Source organism: Furipterus horrens, unplaced genomic scaffold (genome assembly GCF_987537825.1).
Source record: "Furipterus horrens unplaced genomic scaffold, mFurHor1.1.pri manual_scaffold_4, whole genome shotgun sequence".
Lineage (NCBI taxonomy): Eukaryota > Metazoa > Chordata > Mammalia > Chiroptera > Furipteridae > Furipterus > Furipterus horrens.
The window spans coordinates 4929157-4950490 of NW_028327174.1; the positions used below are offsets into that span (position 1 = coordinate 4929157).

General features: G+C 49.8%; 1 protein-coding gene across 1 annotated transcript; it reads left to right on the plus strand.

The window, feature by feature from the left end:
• Positions 1-165: 165 nt before the first annotated feature.
• Positions 166-19941, plus strand: DESI1 (desumoylating isopeptidase 1). Its single transcript, XM_090272349.1, has 6 exons — positions 166-499; positions 11314-11335; positions 12441-12510; positions 15027-15136; positions 15762-15884; positions 17501-19941. The coding sequence occupies exons 1-6, from the start codon at positions 412-414 to the stop codon at positions 17592-17594; spliced, it is 507 nt and encodes a 168-aa protein (XP_090128475.1). The 5' UTR covers positions 166-411; the 3' UTR covers positions 17595-19941.
• Positions 19942-21334: the final 1393 nt, after the last annotated feature.

Below are 21334 nucleotides of genomic sequence, written 5' to 3' on the forward strand. Positions count from 1 at the left end.
TCTTCCTGTCAAGCCGACACGCCCACTCCCACAACCTGCTTTCTATACAAGTCCCTACCACCACCCTGCCCGCGAAAGCTCCGCCCCCTCCGGCGAAACCCCTCCCCTCGCCGCCGTCCGGATAGTAGGCACATGCGCGAAAGTGCATCCCCGCCCCCGCCTCTCTTCCGCTCGGACCCTGCTGGCCCTGACTCTGTCACCTCACAGTAGTCGTTGTCAGTGGCGGGCGTGGGGGCGCGAGCGACGTGGGGGCTCGAGCAGCTCAGGGCGGCCTCTCTCCCGCCCATCTGGCCGGGCCCAGGCTCGGTTCCCCCACGCTCCTTTCGCTCCCCACCCGGGTCGGGTACGGGAAGGTCCAAGCCGCTGCCTGGTGCCAGAGGGACTTTGTGGCCGCCGCCGCCACAGGTCCCGATGGAGCCGCCGAATCTCTATCCGGTGAAGCTCTACGTGTACGACCTGTCCAAGGGCCTGGCCCGGCGGCTCAGCCCCATCATGCTGGGTGAGAGGGTTGGGGGCGGGCAGGAAGGAGGACCGGGACGGTCGGCCGAGGTGGGGAGGCCTGGGCCACGGCGCGGGGAGACGTGGGGCCCGGAAGACGGGGGAAAGCCCGGGCAGAGAAGGGAGGGGTCTGAGGCTTGGGCCCCTATGCCCCACTTCGCCGTTTGAATACTGGGGGAAGGGATGGAGAGGAATCGCGCCCTCATCCCTTCAGAGCCCCTTAAGCTGGGAGGTGGGGCGAGCCGGCCCTGGGTCCGGGGGGGTTCCCTGCCTCGCTTGGCGAGCCCTGTAGCTCCTTCCACGGCACGGAGGTGAGGATGCCTGCCGCGTGGTGCGCCGCGTGGTGAGAGGGACACTGCGGAGGTTATTCCCAGGTGGCCCTCGGAGAGCCTGCCCTCCGTGCCGGAAGGAAGCTCTGTCTGCAGTCGCTGGGGTGGGCGGGAGGAGGGAGCTCGAGCTGCACAGGGACCCGCCGCGGCCCCGAGATGGAGACGCAGCCGGGGCTGCGGAAGCCCGAACTCGGGAATTCTCCGAGTTCGGCCTGCCGCTGCGGGGTTGCTTTTGCCGTTCCGGGGGAGGGCTGGGTACTGCTGTGTCGGTGAGGATTAGTCAGGGAAGTGTTCCAGGTGTGCTCCACTAAACGGCTTACCTGCCAGGGTCAGACGTCAGTATAACCCAAATACCAAATGCCTTGTGTAACCGGGGTTTTCAGGTTTGGGATTTCAGGTGATCTTGGGCAGGAAGGGATTCCAGGAACTGAAAGTCGAACAGCTTTGGCAACAGCCATTTGAGTGACTGGTTTTGCCTGGTTTATGGAGACATTAGAGAATGTGTTGGTTCATGTGCATAAGACAAGGGGGCAGAGGTCAAGTCAGCAAGGCTGCTTTTGAGGGCATCTCTTCAATATCCTTGAGTTTCTAATGTGCTGTGGGGAGTTGAACTTCACCTCTTAACCCTGGGCCAGTGAGGGTTGCATACATTCAGCTTCACCTCAGAACCGCCTAGGGTGCTTGGTCATCTTCAGCATATATTGTGAAATGGGAATAGAGAAAACAAAATTGGAACAGTGCTTGCAATATGCAAGTGTGTCTTTAAAGCACAGGATGTGTTACATACTTGCTTAGGCAAATAATTATCTGGAAGAATACAAAAGAAATGGTAACAGTGATAGCTCATGGAAAAGTGACCTTGCCCTGACTGGTGTGTCTCTGTGGCTTGGGCGTCATCCTGCAAACCCAAAGGTTGAGGGTCAGGGCACAGGCCTGGGTTGTGGTCAGGGTCCCCAGTTGCGGGCGTGCGAGATGTTTCTCTCCTCTTTCTCCCTCTCTCCTCTCTAAAAATAAATAAATAAAATATATTTTTAATTGAACTTGAAGCTGAAAGGCAGGAGAATTGTATAGTATATACATGTATTTATTCCAAATAAACAAAGTTTTAAACATTCGGATTTTTTTTTTCTTTTAAGATTTTATTTACTTTTAGAGAAAGGGGAAGGGAGGGAGAAAGTGAGTGAGAGAAACAGCAATAGATGGATTTTAGTGGCCCATTACATGAATACTACATAAAACTTTTCTGGAATTTTGGTCCCAAAATCTGTATTTTTACAAAGCTCCTCGGAGAATTCGGTGTAGCCGATCCATTATTGGACAGAAGTTGGATCTAAACTGTTACAATTAATAAGGCAAATCTGAAAGCAAAACTTAGGAAGTCACTGTCTGGGGAAGGTGTAGTTCCTAAGAGATTATATCAGCAAGTTCTAACTAAACTTGGAATGGAGCCATTTGGCTAGTTTGATAATAGTGAGGCATTAAAGATTTCCTAGACCCAAAAATAAAAGCCTCCCCCTTTATAGTAGGTTTTTTTTTCTTTTCTATTACTTAATAGTTACTGATTTTAGCTGAAAGGGGCCTTATATATCATTATCCCATGATTCATTCAGCAGCTGTTTATCGAGTGCCTACTATGTGCTGTCCATGTGTTAAGCTTAGCTAAGGATGATATATTGAACAAAGATACTCTGTGCCTGGTGTGGCTCAGTGGATTGAGTGCTGGCCTGTGAACCAAAGGGTCGCTGGTTCAATTCCCAGCCAGGGCACGTGCCTGGGTTGCCCACCAGGTCCACAGTTGGGGGCGTGCGAGAGGCAACCACACATTGATGTTTCTGTCCCAGTCTCCTTCCCTTCCCCTCTCTCTAAAAGTAAGTAAATAAAATTTTAAAAAAATAAAAAAAAAGATACTCTGTGCCATCATGGACCTATTTAGTGTGGAAGACATTAAAAATAAATAAGCAGCCCTGACTGGTGTGGCTCTGTTGGTTGGGTGTCATCCTGCAATGCGAAAGGTCACTGGTGCAATCCCCAGTCAGAGCATGTGCCTGGGTTGCAAGTTGCTGGTTCGGTCCCCATTCTGATGGGAAGCAACCAATCGATTTTTCTCTCTCACATGATGTTTCTCTCCTTCCCTTCCTTCCCCTCTTTCTAAAAATAGATAAAAATCTTTAAAAAATAAGCTAATAAAATAATTGCAAATTGTGGTAAGTGCTGGGCTGTACAGGAAGCAAACTGCGTGCTGGAAAAGAAAATAATGAGACCTACTTTAAATAAGGGTGTGGCTTTTAAGTTGGGAATTTAAAGATGAGGAAGAAGAAGCCAAATCTAATTCTCCCTTCTCTCCACCCTTTTCCATGTTGCTTTTATGCCTTTTGCAAAAGTAATGAAGACTGTTATCAAAGCTAATAGTCATTACTTTCTAGAGTTGAAACTTACGAAACACAGGCATTGCCTTACTGGAGCGCCCCATCCAGACATCACTAACCCAATTCTGTTAATAGTTATTCCCATTCCTAAATATATTTGAACCCTTAAAAAACTTGTTTCCTGATTTTTCCAGTGACTTCTAGGAGCATATTAATAGCTAGCATCCATTGAAAGCTTACCATGTACCAGATCCTTTTTATTTTTCTGAGAACTTTGCATATGTTACCATCCTCACCACAGTTTTGTGAGGTGGGTCCTCATATTACCTCTGATCTTCAGCTGAGGTGGAGCTGGGTTATGAACAAAGACAGTCTGACCTCCAGAGCTCACATTCTGAGCCATTTTGCTACACCACCTCTACTGTGTAATGTGTTCCTCTACAGTTGATGCAAAGGAGGTGCCTTGTTGATGTTTGTAAAGGCATCTTTGGCCAAGTATTTCGTGTTTGGATGAGATAAAAATCTGGGCTTAACATGTATGTGCCACTTAAAATCATAGAGTTATGATCACCCCTCTTAGCCTTCATTTTCGCAAATTAAATTAGTGGGACCTCGTCTACCATATCCTCTTATTATTAAGGCAGTTCCTCACGATAAGACCCCATCTAGTTCTATTGCAGTCCTGATTGGACTATATAAAGCCCAAACCTCTTCTCCTCCAAAACAACGTAGACTCTACTGTTATACCCTGTCTCCTAGAACGCCTCCCATGAAGGTGTTCCAGTCCCCCGATCACCATGAAAATGGTCCCCAAACTGTCCTTATTGTTCTAATCTAGCAGTCAGCCTTATTGTACCTTTTTTTTCATAGGTACCATTTGCCTAAGATAATTAGCTATTATAATTGTCCTTCGATTCTTCCTCTTAATAATTTTGGCTGCTCTTTAAATTTCTTGACCTCTTTCTATGCTAAAGTACATAGAGATCAATGCAGAGGGTTTGGATTTTTTTAAGTTATAGTAAGAGATACGTTTATATTTGCTGATTGTCCTCTGATTTCACTTTTTTTGTACATGCATATATCCTGAGATTATCTAACTGAGTGCAATCTAATGAGTATTTGAGAGTTTACCCTATGCTCGGCTCACTTAATTCTATCATGCACGTAGTAACGAAACGGAAGACATGGACCCTGTTCTCCAGGAGTTCATTTCACTGAAAATAATGTACGTACGCATGTAACAGCATAAAAGAGATTATGGTCAGATGCCAAAATGAGTGGCGAAGCAATTATTTTAAGCCTTGAGAAAGGGGGGGCCCTGGGCAGGTAGCTCAGTTGGTTGGAGCGTCGTCCCGTACATCAAAAGGTTGCAGGTTCGATTCCCAATCAGGACACATGCCTGGGTTGCGGGCCTGGTTGGGGGCATGTGTGAGGCAGCCCAATGTTTCTCTCCCTCTCTCTCTCCCTCCTTTCCACTCTAAAAATTAATTAATTAAATATTTTTAAAAATATTATTATACGAATGATTGAGAGTTGACAATTCAGTAGCATTTATTTGAAGCTGAGGGTTTTTTTTTAATGTTTTAATGCCATCAATTGTGCTTTGTTTTAGGTTTTTATTGTTCATTGTGTAAACTGTTCTATATCCAACTAATGAATTAATTTAGTGATCATGCAGTTTCTTTATGACAAAATGAAAACTGATGTGGCTTACGAGGCCCTCTGTGATCCAGCTCCTGCTTTTTTTTCTGCCCTCACCTGTCTCCATGTACTGACATGATCCCTTCTCAAGAGAATTAAGCCCTAGGGAAGATGATCTGAGTCCCTGTTTTCTCCTTCCCCCAATAGCTTTTTGGGGCATTCGGGCTTGATTCTCTTGCAGAACCCCAGTGGAGAAGGGCTGCTATGCTCTGTGCCAGACCAAACCCGGTCAGGTCCTTTTTCACCTCTAGGCTTTCTGAAGGCTGTGCCCCTGCCAGGGGTACTTCCTCTCCTCGTTTCTTGGCCTCGCTGACTTCTCCTCAGGTCCCACCTGAAGTGTCACTTCCTCTGGCAAACTTTCCTTGAACCCCACTCCCCCAAATCTCAGCTGTGCGTTCCTATTCTGTGCTGGCAGCATCCTCCACTCTCCTTTAATAGCATCCGTCGTTCTGTTTTATACTTTCTCATTTTCTCGTCTGTCGTCCACACCTACCCCAACTGGACTGGAAGCTCCACTGGGGGAAGAACTCTCGATTGCACCCCCAGAGGTTAGCAGTGCTTTGCATTCAGTAAATACAAGCCGAGTGAGTGAGGGGGTGTTACACACCTACCTCAGAGCATTGCTACGAGGCCTGACCTATGAGAACAAGCAGCTATCAAGAGGGAACCCTCTCAGTGCTGAGGAAGAGAACTCACTCTTCGGGTAGTTTTACGCTAGGAAAGAATCCTATACTGACTCCAAGAAATCTTAGAGTATTAGAATATTAGGTATCAAAGTTTTAAATCTTTTTTTTTTTTTTAGGATTAAAGTTTCCTCTCAGTTTTCAACACTGTATTGCATTTTGATTTTGTGATAACCTTTCTCTGCCTAAAGGGCAAGACCCCTGCCAATAGGGTTTTTCGACAGTATTGTTACAGTGACCCACTTATGGTATACATGAACCCTTTTACTTTTCCCCACCTAGATGCAGTATTTATCCAGTGGTCCCAGAGAGGAATAAGCTGATTTTTTTTAAAGTTAACATTAATCCTTTCACATTGCTGGTAATCTGGCAAATGACTGAGCCAAACAGCAGATTAAAATACTTTCAGTTAAAAACACTTTGTCACTAGGGGAGGAGTCTGTGAGGCGAGCTGGGGCTACATTTGATTTGTACCGATGAGCTGATGGTGCCTGACCAGAGGCCCCGGCCCCTGGAGCCCCATCACTATCGTCCACGTTATGCTTATTAACAGACATTTATTTAGCACCAGCAGTGTAACAGCTGCAGATCTTGAGCACATCTTACAACCAGCATAAATGTCTATCTGCACAAGCTCCATCTGTCTTTTCTTTTTAAGATTTTATTTTTAGAGAGAGGGGAAGAGAGGGAGAAACAGAGGGAGAGAAACATCAATGCGTGGTTGCCTCTCATGCACCCCCAACTGGGGACCTGGCCTGTAACCCAATCGTGTGCCCTGACTGGGAATTGAACAGGCGACCCTTTGGTTTGCAGGCCAGCACCCAATCCACTGAGCCACACGAGCCAGGTCCGCCTGTCTTAATGGATGAGGAGGTAGATGGAGTATTTTCTCCTTGGCTTTTATATACTCGTTTTACTCTTACAGTCAGTGGAAAGCTGACTAATGTGGACCTCACTTTTTTGTTATTCATGATGGAAAACAAGGCTGATACGATATCTGTGTTTTCCGTTTTTATGTCCTTATTTCACAGACCTCAAAATCAGTTCATTGGATACACTGACAAGCTTGGAGACAGGCGGCCTTCTGACCGACATGCTCTCCAGCTTGCTGAGGAAATCCTGGTGGGAAAATAATCTGCTTCTGTACTGTGCTGATATCCACTGAGCCTACTTCATTGTCCCAAAATGGCCTTGTGCCCTAATTCAATCCCAAACCACCACCTCCTACTCACCTACTCTCACCCCAGCCCAGCCGGAAACATTTAAGGGTCAATTCAGTCCCACCTTCCATTGCCTGTCACCCTGTGCGGGAGGCCATGGCCCTCACTCTTCGCCTCTTCGGCACAGGCTGTCCGGCAGCCACCCTCACGTTTCTGCCTGAGCTGCTCCAACAAGCACCTCGTCATAGCTTGCCTTGGCTTGTGTTTATGCTGGACAGAACCCTGTGTCTTTACTTGTAAAATGATGCGAGTAAATATTTGCCCTACTCTACCGTGTGCGGAGGTATGAGAATCAGGATGGCTATGAAGCACCTTAACTTAAGAAAAAGAAATGTACATCCACTCAGTCCTCGTGTTTGGGCCTTTTTCCTCTGGTCCCTGTCGCCGCCCTATGAATGCTTGAGACCTGAGTGTCCCTTGATGTAGCTGAGTACGGAGGAAGCATCATGCCCAGCTTACAGCAAATTTAGTGATAAGTACAGTGGCTCCCAAGCGAGTAAAGCAGGGTTTGTCTCTTGCAACTTGTGACTCGTTTTTCAGGTGTAAAGTAACCGACAGGGTGGCCTCTGAGGCCCCTTCCCAAAACTCCATTCTTTTGGCAGGGCTGGGTTGGAGCTGCCGCACCTGCCCAGCTGCCTTCCCGGGTCACTGCGCGTGGGCGTCTGGGAGGGCAGTCGCAGACTCAGAGCGCAGTGTGCCCAGGTTGCAGAGTCAAACGAACAACAGGGCAGGGCAGCTAAGGTTGCTGTTAAGGACTTTGGCCTCAATAGCACTGTGTGTCAACCAACAAAGCTAATGAAACAGAATACCTCGCCCTGGCTGCTGTGGCTCAGTGGATTGAGCGCCGGCCTGTGAACCAAAGGGCTGCTGGTTCGATTCCCAGTCAGGGCACAGGCCTGGGCTGCAAGCCAGACTCCGCAGTTGAGGGCATGCAAGACGCAACCACTCATTGATGTTTCTTTCCCTCTCCTTCTCCCTCCCCTCCCCTCTTCTCTAAGAAGTAAATAAGTAAAATCTTTAAAAAAAAAAAAAAAAAGCAGAATACCTCATCTCAACAGATAGGGATGTAGCATCTCTGTTCCAGGTACTTTGCTAGGTGCTGGGATTACAAAGATGCATAAGAAACCGCCCTTGTCTTTGAGCCTCTTGTAGTCTACTGGGGGGAAAAGACACCAAAATAGGCAGTTCTGATACCAAGGTACTATGAGAGCAGCCATAAAACCTTCAAAGTCTAAAGCCTGAAAGAAAAGAACTAGAAAGCTTTTTTAGACATGTGTTACATGCCAGGCACTGTGCTGGGCATATTTCGTGTTATCTCTTTTAATCTTGGAAATGTTACGGAGTAGACACTATAATTATGGGTGGTAGTTGTTGTTGTTTTAACAGAATAGGAAACTAAGGTTTATCCGGCACCGTCCCGTAGAACTTTCTGCAATGCTGGAAGTGTTCTGCGCCAGCACCGCCCTGTCAGTAACCCCTAGCCACGTGTGGCTCTTGTGTCCTTGAAACCTGGTGGTGCAACTGGGGAAAGAACTTGTTCTTTTAATCATAACTTAATAATCACATGTGGCCTATTAGTGGACAGTCAAGCGATATTATATGTGTTATTATTACTTATTGACTGTCCCCTCCTGCCACCCCATGAGTGCCATAAAGATCTTTTTGTTACCTTTGTTTACTGATATATCCCTAGTGCCAGGAATAGTGCATGAAGTATAGTAGTTACTCAATAAACATTAGTTCACTGATAGGACTGGTACGACCCAGACCTGGACTGTCCACACCAGACCCTGTGTTCTTATTCACTGCTCTGTATCTTCTCTTACGAGCATAGTGTTCCTCCCAAAGTGAATGAGGAAAGGAACAGACAAAAGAAAGCAGTATCCCTAATCTGTCCAATTTCACTGCATTATTACATGTCTTCAGGGAAATAAAACAACAAATTGCTGCCATTTAGACAACAAGCTGTCTTATAAAGGCAGTCTAGAAGAGCGCAACAGCTCTATTTATTTTTTTTTTTTTATCCTCACCCAAGGATGTTTTTTCATTGCTTGTAGAGAGAGAGGGAAGGAGAAGATGGGAAAGCGAGAAACATCTGTGTGAGAGAGAAGCATCGACTGGTTGCCTCCCATGTGCGCCTGGACTGGAGATCGAACCTGCAACGTAGGCATGTGCCCTAATCAGAAATCAAACCCACACCTTCGGGTTACAGGAGGACATTCCAACCAGTGGAGCTACACTGGCCAGGGCCATCAGCTCTATTTAAAACATAATGTTATTCTCCCCATTTTACACTTAGTAAACAGGAAGGAGGAGACTTGGTGGTCTAGAGTCAGCTGGAAAGATGAGAATCCAAGCCAATTTATGTTCTAGCCCCGTAAGCCAGTATTTGAAGATTCTTGTCCTATGTGAGTTACCTCTCCCTTTTGGCAACCAGTCCGTTTCTGATCCACCTCTGTGGGATTTAGGCTCAACTTGGATAAGGGCAGAGTCTGCCCCACAGTCTCTGGGGGCTATCCCAGGAATCCCAGGCCAGAACCTCTCTTTCCATTTGCCATCTTGTGGGCCAGAGCAGCAGATCTATACATGGAAAGCAGACTGGCTTCTGGAGCTGGAAGAGTGGCAGAACTCTGCTACATTTATTGTCCTTTGTTATTTCATTTAGCCTTACTGCACTAACCGCAGAGAAGGAAACTGTTTATGTGTAAAACAGATACAGCATTTCATATTAATTTGTTGATGAGTCTGTTAGGTCTCATCCACCAATCCTGAAGTCAGATTTCATTTCTCTTTTGGAGGTTTTAACCCTTCTCCCCAAGGAGAGCATTGTACCTGATAGTAGTCTCAATTTATCACGCTTCTGTGTTCCACAACTGTGATGCCTTTATGCATTATCACTACTGGCCACAACAACTCTGCTGAAGAAACTGAGGCTCAGAGTGGTTGGGTAAACTTGCCCAAGATCTACCACTAGCAAGGGGAGAAGCCAGGATCTGAACCTATTGTACTTCTGACGACACTATCCTGAGGGGCCATGTTTTCTGTCCCATTTAAAAGGTTTTCTTAAAGGGACAATAAACATATTCCTAGGTAAGTTCCATACTTGTGTAACTTACACAAAGGGAGAAGCACAAGGATATCACTTCTTCCACATGGTGCTTGGAGTTCCATCCTTTAGAAAGTCACAAGGCTGGTATGACGGTAGCATTTAGCAATCACTAAACAATTAATGTGAGATTCTGACCAAAGGCGAGTGAGTGGGGTTGATGATGTTCTCACGTCTCTCGCTGCCCTTCCTTCCCATCCTTGGCACTGTTGTGTAGTAGCTCCCATGGGCCCCGCAGAGACCTCACTCTGGTCTGTTAGCTCCACTCTCTTCTGCCCAACTCATCTTCTATACCTGGAGTTATCTTTTTTAATTTCTATTTTATTTTTAGATGGAGAGAAACATCAATGTGAGAAACCTTGATCGGTTGCCCCTTGTACGTGCCCCAATCAGGACCGAACCCACAACTCAGGCATGTGCCCTGACAGGGAATCGAACCAGCGGCCTCTTGCTCTGCGGGATGATTCCCAACCAACTGAGCCACACCAGTCAGAGCTACAGTTATCTTTGCAAAACATGGGGATGATGCAGGCACTCTGCTGCCTACAGCCTGCAGCACCGCCACCGTGTGGGATGGCCTTCAGTGCAGGCTCACCCAGCTTTGCTAGTGCCCTGGCTGCCCACTTGTCCTCTGTCACCATCACTGTGCCCCTCGCTCTAACCTGCAAGGAATTCTTTTCCATAACTGTGCATTTGCACATGCTGCTCCCTCTGGCGGAAACAGCCCTCCTGCCCCTCTTTGTCCACTGGTTGAATTGCAGCTTATGAAGGTAGTTCTCTATCTTCATTATAGGCAGTCCCTTATTTTCAACACGTCCGAAAACCTAGCACTGTGTTTTAGTTGGTTGTGTGTGTCTCCCTTTCCATTTGACCTCGGGCTCCTTAAAGGCGGGATCGTGATCTCTTTCACATTTGCATTGTCACAACTGACATTGTTTCTCGCATCTACAGTTACAGAAGATACTGGCATTGGCTGTTTAAGTGAATGGCATTTGCGAAGTTTTGCTCTCTCCTTTCTGAAGGACTTTATCTCACATGTGCCCAGTGGAGAAGTGGATAATAGCTTCTGTATGCTATTATTTCATTACAGTCTCTGTAGATGAGACAAATTAGAAAGGCAAAGCTGAACTGACCCCAGAAGGGACAGAAAGGCAGGTGTAAAATCGGAGCACATCTATACCGGTGTTTTCATCTTGCATTCTAGTGGATTCTGATCGCTTTTCAACTTACTGAACACGGCCTACCTCTGTCGCGACCCCAGGACCTTCCTGGAGGAGACGTGCACTCCTAGACGGTCCCTCGGGAGAGTTGTTATGGGCTCCTCTGGGTTGGAGTGATGTTCTGAGTTGACTCAGGCTGGGAGGCCATTTAGTCCTGTCCTAGTCGCTAAATCTCTTTTTTTCTCCACAGGGAAACAACTGGAAGGCATCTGGTAAGTTGGGTGGGACTCCTACAGAGACTGGTTTATGAAACAAAGCTGTACCCGTGCATTTCAGGTTCCAGTCTGTGGCTTCCAGCCTGAAACCTGGCTCTCTGTATCAAATCTTCGAGCTGCAATGCCGAGGTTCTCAGCCAGGGGTTATTTGGGCCCCGGCCCCAGCCCAGGACGTTTGGCCGAGGCATTTTGGGTGGGTGGCTGGAGGCGGGGAATGCTGCTATAAACATGCTCCAGTGCACAGGCAGCCCTCCACAGCACGGAATTCTTCAGCCCCCAGTGGCAGCGGTGCCGAGACTTGAGGAAACCCCGTCCTAAAGAAAGGCAGAGCGATGAGCTGCCCACCCTGACCGAGGTTTCTAACTACAGAAGCCTCAAGGCCCCGCATGTCTGTCCTAAAACACGTCTACCTTGGTCTCTCCCCATGGAGCCATCCGTGTCAGACAAGACGATGGCTGAGCTCTCAGGTCCATTTATAAGGAAATCATGGGTCATTATTAGGTCTTGACTCCCAGACCCTGCTGACACTGGATTGACCAGAATGACCCTCTGCTTGTTTGACTCAAACCAAATAACGTGAACACTGTCACCTGAAACGGGCCCACCTTGACATCACCTGCCCGTGCCTCAGCATGCGCAGGTGCTCTGCTCCTGTTGGTGCACAAAGCCTGGGGACTTACCTTGGTCTGAAGTCTTTATTTCAGTAATTGATTTGTCAACATCAGGGTGAATCTCTAGGGGCTCCCCTCTGCTCACATGATCTCCAGCTGTGGTTCTCAACCGGGGACAGCTCTGAGACATTTGCCAACAACTGAGGGGACCAGGGGTGCCACTGGCTGGCATCCAGCAGGTGGAGACCAGGACGCTGCTAAACATCCTGTACTGCACAGGACAGCCCCCCACAGCCATGATCTAGCCCCCAATGTCTGTAGTGCCAAAGCTAAGAAATTCCCACGCTTTAGCTTGCCTTTGTTTGGGTAGTTTTATAAGGCTGTTGACCACAGTCATGTCCTGGGGAAGAAACGATTCTCACTGCAGCGTGTGGCTGCTTTTGCTCTTGGTGTTACGTTCTGGCTTATTCTGTCTCTCCTCTGCACTGCAGGCACACCTCCATAGTTGTACACAAGGATGAGTTCTTCTTTGGCAGTGGTGGTATCTCCAGCTGTCCCCCGGTGAGTGTCTTCCCCACACCCTCTCCTGCAGTCCCGGGTTCCTGGGGATTCCCAGAGACCAGGAACTTGGCTGACACTCTTATAATGTTCTGGCTTCTAGCCCAGTGTATGTGGGCCTGTGGCATAGTTTTCATAACTACCTTAACGCTCAGCTCGAGCCCTGGCTGCTGTGGCTCAGTGGATTGAGTGTTGACCTGTGAACCAAATGGTCGCCAGTTCAATTCCCAGTCAGGGCACAAGCTGGGTTGCAGGCCAGGTCCCCAATTGGGGCGCGCGAGAGGCAACCACACAGTGATATTTCTCTGCCTCTCTTTCTCCCTCCCTTCCTCTCTCTCTACAAATAAATAAATAAAATCTTTTTAAAAAAAGAGGCCCAGCTCAAGAAAACCCTCCTCAGACCCTCCCGCCAGTCACTCTCTGCTCCCGTGGCAGTTCCGGGTCCCTCTGTGTCACACGGAGCAGGTCATGGTGGAATGAGCTGTTCTTGGGTCTCCGCGAGGAGCTACGTGCAGGCCCCTCGGGAGCCGGGACCGCGTCTCCCCCTTCTGTCGCCAGGGCCAGCTCAGGGCCCGGCCCGTAGTGTGAGCGCAGCCAGCGTGAGGCTCATTGAAGGCTCCGAGGGGCACTGAGCTGCCCGAAGTTACAGGCCAGTGATGTGGTGCCGGGACTGAAACTCAGGCCTTGACCCGAAAGCCCATGCCATTTTCCAAAGTGTTTCTGCCTGAGCTCTCCGAGGCTCGTCCCCAGCTGCGCTCGGAGACCGCACAGCCATTCCCGGTGATACTAACGAAGGGGACGTCATTCCCAGTTTCTTCTCGCCGGTCCCCCGCCGCCTCTCCCGCGTCCCTCACTAAGCCCAGTCAGTGCCGCCTTGTAAACGCGACTTAAATCGGTCTCACTCCTCACCCAGCCCCGTTTCTCCAGAGCTTTCACCCTAATCCAGGCCGTGCTCGGGTCTAGGCTGGATTGCAGCAATGCGTCCCCTCTTCTCTGTCAGTCAGTTCTCCCCACGGGAGGCAAAGTGACCTTTTCAAAATGAAAATCTGATCGTGGCATTCCCCTGCTTAAGTCAGAGCTCTCCCCATGGCTCTTGAAGTAAAACCCAGAAAGCTCCAGGTGACCGCCAAGGCCGCAGCCGGTATCGGTCGCCCTCCATGGATGGCCTCTCTTCAAGTCCTGCCTTTGCCTGCGTCTCTCTCTCCTCACTCCTTGAACACGCCTTGGATCTTTAAACCTTTCCTCTGACTTCACTCCACCTCCCTGATCCCTCACCTTGTTATGCCTCTCCATCCTTCATATCTGAGCTCGACGTCACTTTCTCTGGCAAGGCTTCCCTGACCCTTTGGATTGGGACAGTCCCCTGTCGTATGTACTGACAGCAGAACATATGTAGTAGTTTTCCAGCAAGACCCTTATTGCAACACATAATAATACACTGGTTTATGGAATTATTTTTGTCTGCCTTCCCCTGAGGGCAAGAATTGATCTGTCTTGTCCACATCATACCCCCGGTGCCTAGCATAAGGCCTGGCACATAGTAAGTTCTCAATACGTATTTGTTGTATGAGTGAATAATACGGGGTTAGACAGTGACCTTTAGGCTCTCGTAACTCTGAGATAATTTTTCTCTGGCTACCGTGATTATCCTGCTCACCATGCCTTCCCCAGGGCCTGGAACAGTGTCAGGCACGTAGTAGGTGCTCCTTAGCTCGTGCATAAATGCATGGTCTTCGCAGGGAGCCCTGCTCTGGAGTACTCTCCCTTTTCCCCAGCTCATTCCCAGCTCTGCCCTCCCCAGTGACCCTGCTGCTTCCCTCTCGGCTGGTTTCCCCACTGGGCTCAGTCTCCCCCTTGGTCTGCTGGGCAGTCTGGTAAGCCATGGCCAAGGGTTTCCTGTAGGTCTCTCAGGGGCCATTAACTCCCTTGCCTGGGGAGCCCTCTTAGCCTCATTAGATTATCCTCACAGATTATAAAAGAACTGAATTGTGGAAATATTTGCCAGCCTGCCAGATTTCTCACAATCCTTCATGTTTCCCCAGTGTTCGAGTGATACCGAGTGTGTCGCTAGAAACACTGACTGCTTACCTTATGAACACAGGCACAGAAAGACGGCCTGTCAAGTGGGAGCCGTTTCCAGATGTCCCGTTCCGCCCTCATGATCAGGCATGTTGGGGACAAAGGGAGACTTCAGATTCTGGGTTCCTATCTTTATCAACTCAACGAGTGGACAGCATCCGGAGTCTGATCTGCATGAGGCTCGGCTTCCCAGAGCCCCCCAGAAACTAGAAGCCCGACTTCTTAGCCATCTCTCTAGCATGGCAATGGAAAGTCTCCAGGAAGCTCTAAGCTATTGTAGCCCTGATGCAGAGAGGAAATAACACTCTTCATCTGCCCTCAGTGCTATGCAAGTTAAAAAGTTGTTGGAACAGAGCATTTGTGGTCTTCCATGGAAAGCCACTTTAAAAAATTCCATGGAAATGGTAATTTAATGACTTTCTTTGGGTTGGCTCTTCTAGGGAGGGACACTGCTCGGGCCCCCAGACTCTGTGGTGGATGTGGGGAACACAGAAGTCACAGAAGAAATCTTTCTGGAGTACCTGTCCTCCCTGGGGGAATCTCAGTTCCGGTGAGTGGAGACGGGGTGGTGGTAAGTCGCGTCTGTCACCCCACTGGGTAGCCAGCCCCCAGAGCACTGAGCACGGGTCTGGCCCAGCACTGGCTGAGTAGCTGTGAAGAGAGGGCAGGTGCCGTCCCACAGAAGAGCTCGCCGTTGCTCTGAGGCTGATGCTCCGTCCCAGCAGACCTCCTGCCCACTCTTGGTGGAAGGGATGGGCTATTGATTCTTTCTGAATAAAGCCAGATGCTGCTGTTTTAGCAGATGCTTCTCTCAGTCCACACTGGCCAAGCATTTTGTCCTGAAAATCAAAAACAGGATTCGTAGAGGGGTTGGGATAAAATACAAACTTCTTCTCTTAAAGAAGCTTTAATTTCAATAAGTGCTAAACTCTAACCCTATAGCTCTGCTTCTGTGAATGTAAAGATCCTCCTAAAATTGTAGGGGAGCCTCATGTTCCTATTTCATCCTTCCCTTCAAAACCAGTTTTCAGTGGACCAGGGAGGCAAACTGAGCCGTCCCTTAAAGAGAAGGGAAACCACAGTGCCCCCCACCCCGCTGCCTGGCGTGACCTACCCCACACGCTGCTTGCTGACCACCCCCTCTCTGCTCCCCGACCCCCTCTCACAACGCACAGAGGCGAGGCCTACAACCTCTTCGAGCACAACTGTAACACGTTCAGCAACGAGGTGGCCCAGTTCCTGACCGGGCGGAAGATCCCGTCCTACATCACTGACCTTCCCTCTGAGGTTCTCTCCACGTAAGTGGCCCCTGCCCCTGCCTTTGAAGCCCCCTTCATAGTCAGCGCCACTGCTGTGCCCACGTCTGCCTGCCCCTGGTCTCGGCAGACTCCCCCCAGCCGGCCGGGCCCCGTCACGAGGGCAGCTGCGAGCATGGAAGGCCACCGTTTCCTCTGCTCAGAGATGCTCACCTGTCACCTTCGCCCTACCCTGCCCTGAGCGCAGTCACAGGACTGAGAGACCCCCTCGTACAGCCTAGCCCATTGCACGTGAAGCATACCACTCCCCAGGGGTGCCTACTTAAAACGCAGGGGTTTCAGCCCCGGCCAGGTAGTCAGTCAGTCAGAGTGTCACCCTAAGACGCCAGGGCTGCGGGTGTGACCCGTGGTCGGCACACATACAGAAATCAAACATTGGTGCATAAGCAAGCAGAACAACAAACAGATGTATCTCTCCCTTCCCGCCCCCACACCTCTCTCTCTAAAATCAATAGAAAATAAAATAAAAGGACACACACACACCCAAAGCCATCGCACCCCTCCCTGCCTTTGCTGTTGACTGCGTTCAAGCAGCCTCTTCCCACTCCAGGACCGTGTCCATTTGCTGATTGACTCAGTTTCTCCTGAACTGGGGCCCTGGCCAGTCAGGGATGCTGGCAGGTTGGGCAGGCTCAGCAAGGTGGGCTGCTCCGCCCTGCGTAGGAGCCCCTCAGGACAGGCTTGCGGAGGAAACAAGGCTGTCCTGTCCGGTCGGAGAGGAAAGCCCCATCCCCCGCCCTGGCCCGCCGCCTCCACGGGTGTGCTGGACGGCACCGCCTGACCAAAGGATCTAGGCTATGGGGCCTGGGGCAGACTTCAGCGGCTGGAATGTTCTTGCTGTTGTCATGTGACGGGCGGAGTCCCTGAGCTTGTCTAAGTGCAGGTTAATATTTCTCAGTTTCATCTGTGTGTGCTTCGGAATATTTCATTCCCGTTGAGCTTAAGGGACAATTTTCAAAAGTGGCGGTATCCACCAAAGGAAACAAAGCCCGGTAACGAGATGTGTTGTGGGCAGCCTGTTTTCAGAGTGAAATAATCCTGGAAAGGCTCTAAGATAGTGTCTGCAGTGTTTCTTCCAGCCAAGCTCCTTTGCACAGATAGGGAGCCCTTACGCAGTGTCACTAACACCTTCTGACAAGCTGCATTTGTCATTTTTCCTGACTCTCCCCGTGTCCCTAGCAGACCTCAGTTCCTGAAGGAATCTCACGCCCGACTCTACCTTTCTTGTGTCTTTTTTTTTTAAACTCAGCTTCCTCATTAAACTTTATTTTTATCTTCTTATACCATGAGAATTCAAGATACAAGTACAGAAAGTACAGGAAGCTCTAGTTCCTATATGTAGCCAGCCTGTTCAAGCCACAGCTAGCCAGGATCTAGAAGCAAACATAGTGAGATAGTAGCATCTACTGAGGAGGGGACCCCAGGAGTCAAAATGCAGAGCAGGCTATCTAGAGATTCCCCTCCCCTGCGCGTGAAAAACCACATGGGAGGGAGGTGAGAAACTGGAATGAGGTGATGGAGCCCTTCCAGGTGTGGGGTCAGCCGCAGCAGTCTGTGCCAAGAGCCCCCCGCAGCTCCTGCGTCTGTTTTCTCCGCAGCCCCTTCGGACAGGCCCTGCGGCCCCTCCTGGACTCCATCCAGATCCAGCCTCCTGGAGGGAGCACCGTTGGCCGACCCAATGGCCAGAGCTAACAGGACTGCATGGACCGCCCTGTCTCGCCAGGGCTTTTTCTTTTTAAACGAAACAAACCCTACCAGATTTCTATTTTATAATTTTACATCAGAGCTAACAACCAGGGGACAGCTTTTTAAATTTCCCAGGGAAGGAGATCATCAGGCTGCGTATAGGACAATGCTGCTAAGGAACAGCACAAAACGCCGCCCCTTCTAATAGTATTACACTAATTTATTAAGGCTGTCTTGTCTGTGAGTTCACTTGTGACCCTGCTTCCTAAGCGTCCTCCACGCTCGAGAAAGGGAGTGGGCTTGTTTAAGCAGAGGTGGAAGCACAGTTTGGGGGAGCCCCACCCTAGAACCTCTTTCGAGAACGTCCATGCTCTCTACCCAGGTGAGTTTACAACAGCCATGACCTGGAAGCAGTCACACCCTAGTGCTGAACAAACCAAAGGAGCTGGTGCACGCGGAACCAGTTTGAGGATGACTCACCCAATCTAAGTGAACTCTAGCCACAACCTGTGTCACCTTCCCTCCTGTACACCAAGCAAGGCCATGGGGCCAGAGCTGGAGCAGCCAGAAGCCTCAGAGTCGAGGGAGAGGGACAGCAAGTGTCAGGCAGAGGAAACAGCATAAAGCCACTCCTTCCTCCCAGACTGATGGCCAATCCTGACATCAGTTTTGGAGAACCTGCCTTGCTGCCTACAGGCTGCGCTTCCTCAGCGTAGCTGACCTGTCGTAATTAATGAAGGTCTGGGTGGAGCAGCAGAGACCCAGGCGTTTTGTCTGCAAGTGATGTAGGTTATGTGCAGTCACTGTACTCGGACCAATATGCAGCCTTCAGCCAGCGACCAAGGGGAAATGACTCCCTGCTCCAGGAAAATACCCCTGATGTAGAAAGAATAATCACAGTCAAGGTGGCAAGGACATTTAGAGTTGTTGCTGATGGGAATTTTTACGTTATCCTAGATGTGTTCTGAAGACACGTTTCCATTGTCATGCTGACTTGAAGGAAGCATGGCGTGTATGGGCATTTTTCTTACGAGCTACTGCTAAGAGCTTACAGGCAGGGGACAATCTGGAAGTTATCTAGGGAAGCTTTACGATTCCTTTTCTTTACTTGAGTCCCCCCTTAAGTTAGCTTTTAGGGAAGTGAGGGTGGGGAGAGGACTCAGCTGCCAGGGATCTGAGTCCCAGCTCTGGCATTCCTGGGCCCCTCTTGCCCCTCCTCCTGTCACTTCTCAGACTTGAATTATGTTGTCTTTCCTGGGGGTTGGCCTGCGGCAGGTGCCTTTCCTCTCCACAAAGCTGCTGCTCGCCCCTGGCCGCCTCTCCTCCTCTCTGTCCTATCAGCCATAGCAGTTGGCATCATCAGGGTCTCAGCTAAAGGAAAAGCTGTCATTCTGCCTTAGTGTTTGCCTGTGACCTGAGCAGGGGCATGTGCATGATGACCAGCTGTGATGTCAAGTGACATTTTGGAACTTTTAAGATTGGAGGCCAAACCAATGAGCAGTTTAGTTCTAATCAAGACCCACTGATTTGCCAGAGTGCAGGGTAATGATACATTAGAGCAGAAACTGGTGGGGACTCCTCTTCAATGTTGACCAACTGGCAGAACGGCCCACAGAGAATGAGGTGCAGTCTGGGTGCCTCCCAGGAGGGCAGCATATTGGTCCCTGCCTGTTCCAGCTTGCTTAGCCCAGGCCCCTCTCCCCACCCGGCTCTTGCTCCAGACCTCACCGCACAGAGCTGTAGCCAGAGGCGGGGCTTCACAGGCCCCTCTCCTCCCCTCCCCATCTCCAGGGCTGTACTGAGAAATGGCTCCCCTGAGAGACTTTGAGTCACTTGGTTCCTTGAAAGTCCCTTTCATGTCCAGCAGCCATTTGTGCCAATGCCTGTGCCCTGGGGGAGAGACAGAGGGCTCAGTAAATTGTCTCCTCTGAGCCCAGCGGGAAAGCAAGCTCTCCCTCCCTACGCCACCCAAGTCCCACCGGCACGGATTTGGAAGCCCAGGATCCGGCTTGGCGGCCCCCACAACCCACCCTTGCATTCTCTGTCTCCTGGCCCCTGGGGAGCGTGTTCATTGTGCCCAGCTAGCGCCACATGGGCCTGCACAGGCGAGCAGAGTGACAAGTGAGCCATGTGCTTAATTGTGGCGCACAGTGGACACCTCCTTAGAGGCTCAGCGGTTCAAAGGAGCAGGGAAGGAAGAGGGATGAGACCAGTGCCCCTCCCAGAAATAAAGCTTGTACCTTTGAGAGTCCTTTTTGCCCTTGAAGTCAAACTAATAACTGTTTAGTACGGAGGTGTTTGCTGGTTTTCTTTGATGTTTTTTCTAATGCAATAAACTCACTTCTGCCTGCTGCATTGTGTCACGCTTGAAGTTCTGGGGGTGTGGCCAACATGAAGAAGCCCCGGCTTCTCCATCTGTCTGCCCTGAGCTTGACTTTGGTGAGTGTGTGTATGCCGCCTTTGCTTGGTTGTAAGCCTTACAGGTAAGAAATGGAAATAGCAGCGACGAGTGTATGGCTTTTTCACTGTTGGTTTATAAAGAGACAGGGCCCAGAGAGAAAACCACTTGCCCTAGGTCACCTCAGCTGGTGGTGGCGTAAGACCCCAAAGCCTGGCCTGAGATCAGCTCCTAGAGGGCCTTGGCCATCCGGATGTCTGATCTCACCAACACTATTCACTTCTGGTTTCAGTGTGGCCCCAGGGATTCCCCCCACCCCCCCGCCCGTTACCATAACCTCATTGAACAAGTGCTGGGGTGAATGACAGCTCTCCAAGTGTCGTCTGCTGCTACCAGACACCCCAGCTTGACTGCAGGTGTCTGCATGTTCAGTCACCCTCCTTTGAGCAAGCACCTTCCATGGGCCCGGACTGTGCTGTGCGTGTTCACATGGACGAGAGATGTGGGTACTGGTCCCACTCACGGGCAGGGGCCTGAGCCCCTGAATCAAGGCCACGTTCTCACCACCTCCCCTCTGAAGCAGTGTGTCTTTCCACTGTGCTAGTTTAAGAGTAAAATGAGCTTCTGTCTCCAGAGTATAGGGCAGGTGGCTTTGACATGATAAGGCAAGAACCGCAGGGAACACTGACTGGTGTGGCTCAGTGGATTGAGCATCGTCCCACAAACCAAAGGGTCACTGGTTTGATCCCTGGTAGGGGCACATGCCTGGGTTACAGGCTAGGTCCCCGGATGGAGGGGTGGGGGGGTTACTGATTGGTGTTTCTCTCGCACATCAATGTTTTGCTCCCTCTCTCCCTTCCCCTCTAAAAATAAATAGAATCTTTATAAAAAAGAGCTACAGGGACTGCAGGGCCAGTCAGCCACTTCCCTGCTTCCATGAGCTTTTGCTGGGCTACTCCAGCTCTGATTTGGGGTGTACTTAGATTTCTTTTTTTTTTTTTTTAAATTAGGGCAGGTGCGGGGGGCGGGGGGAGGCAACTCCAGCAGTAGGAACAAGGGGAAATGGGGGAAGGGTGACTCCCGGTCCACCTTGTGGGCCTGTAGGAGCAACTGGAAAGGGGAGAGAGGGAAAGAGGGAAAGAAGAAAGGAGGAAGGAAGGGGGAGTGGAGACTCCCAGTCACCCATGCAGGCCCATAAGAATCACCTTCTTAGATTTCTTAATTTGTTCCAAAATGAAAATAAGTTTTTGGTTATATAAGTATAGATTACATATACTTAGAAAATAGAAGCACCCAATAATAATACAAAGATGAAAGGAAAAAGTCACCTAAACTTCTGTCATCCTGA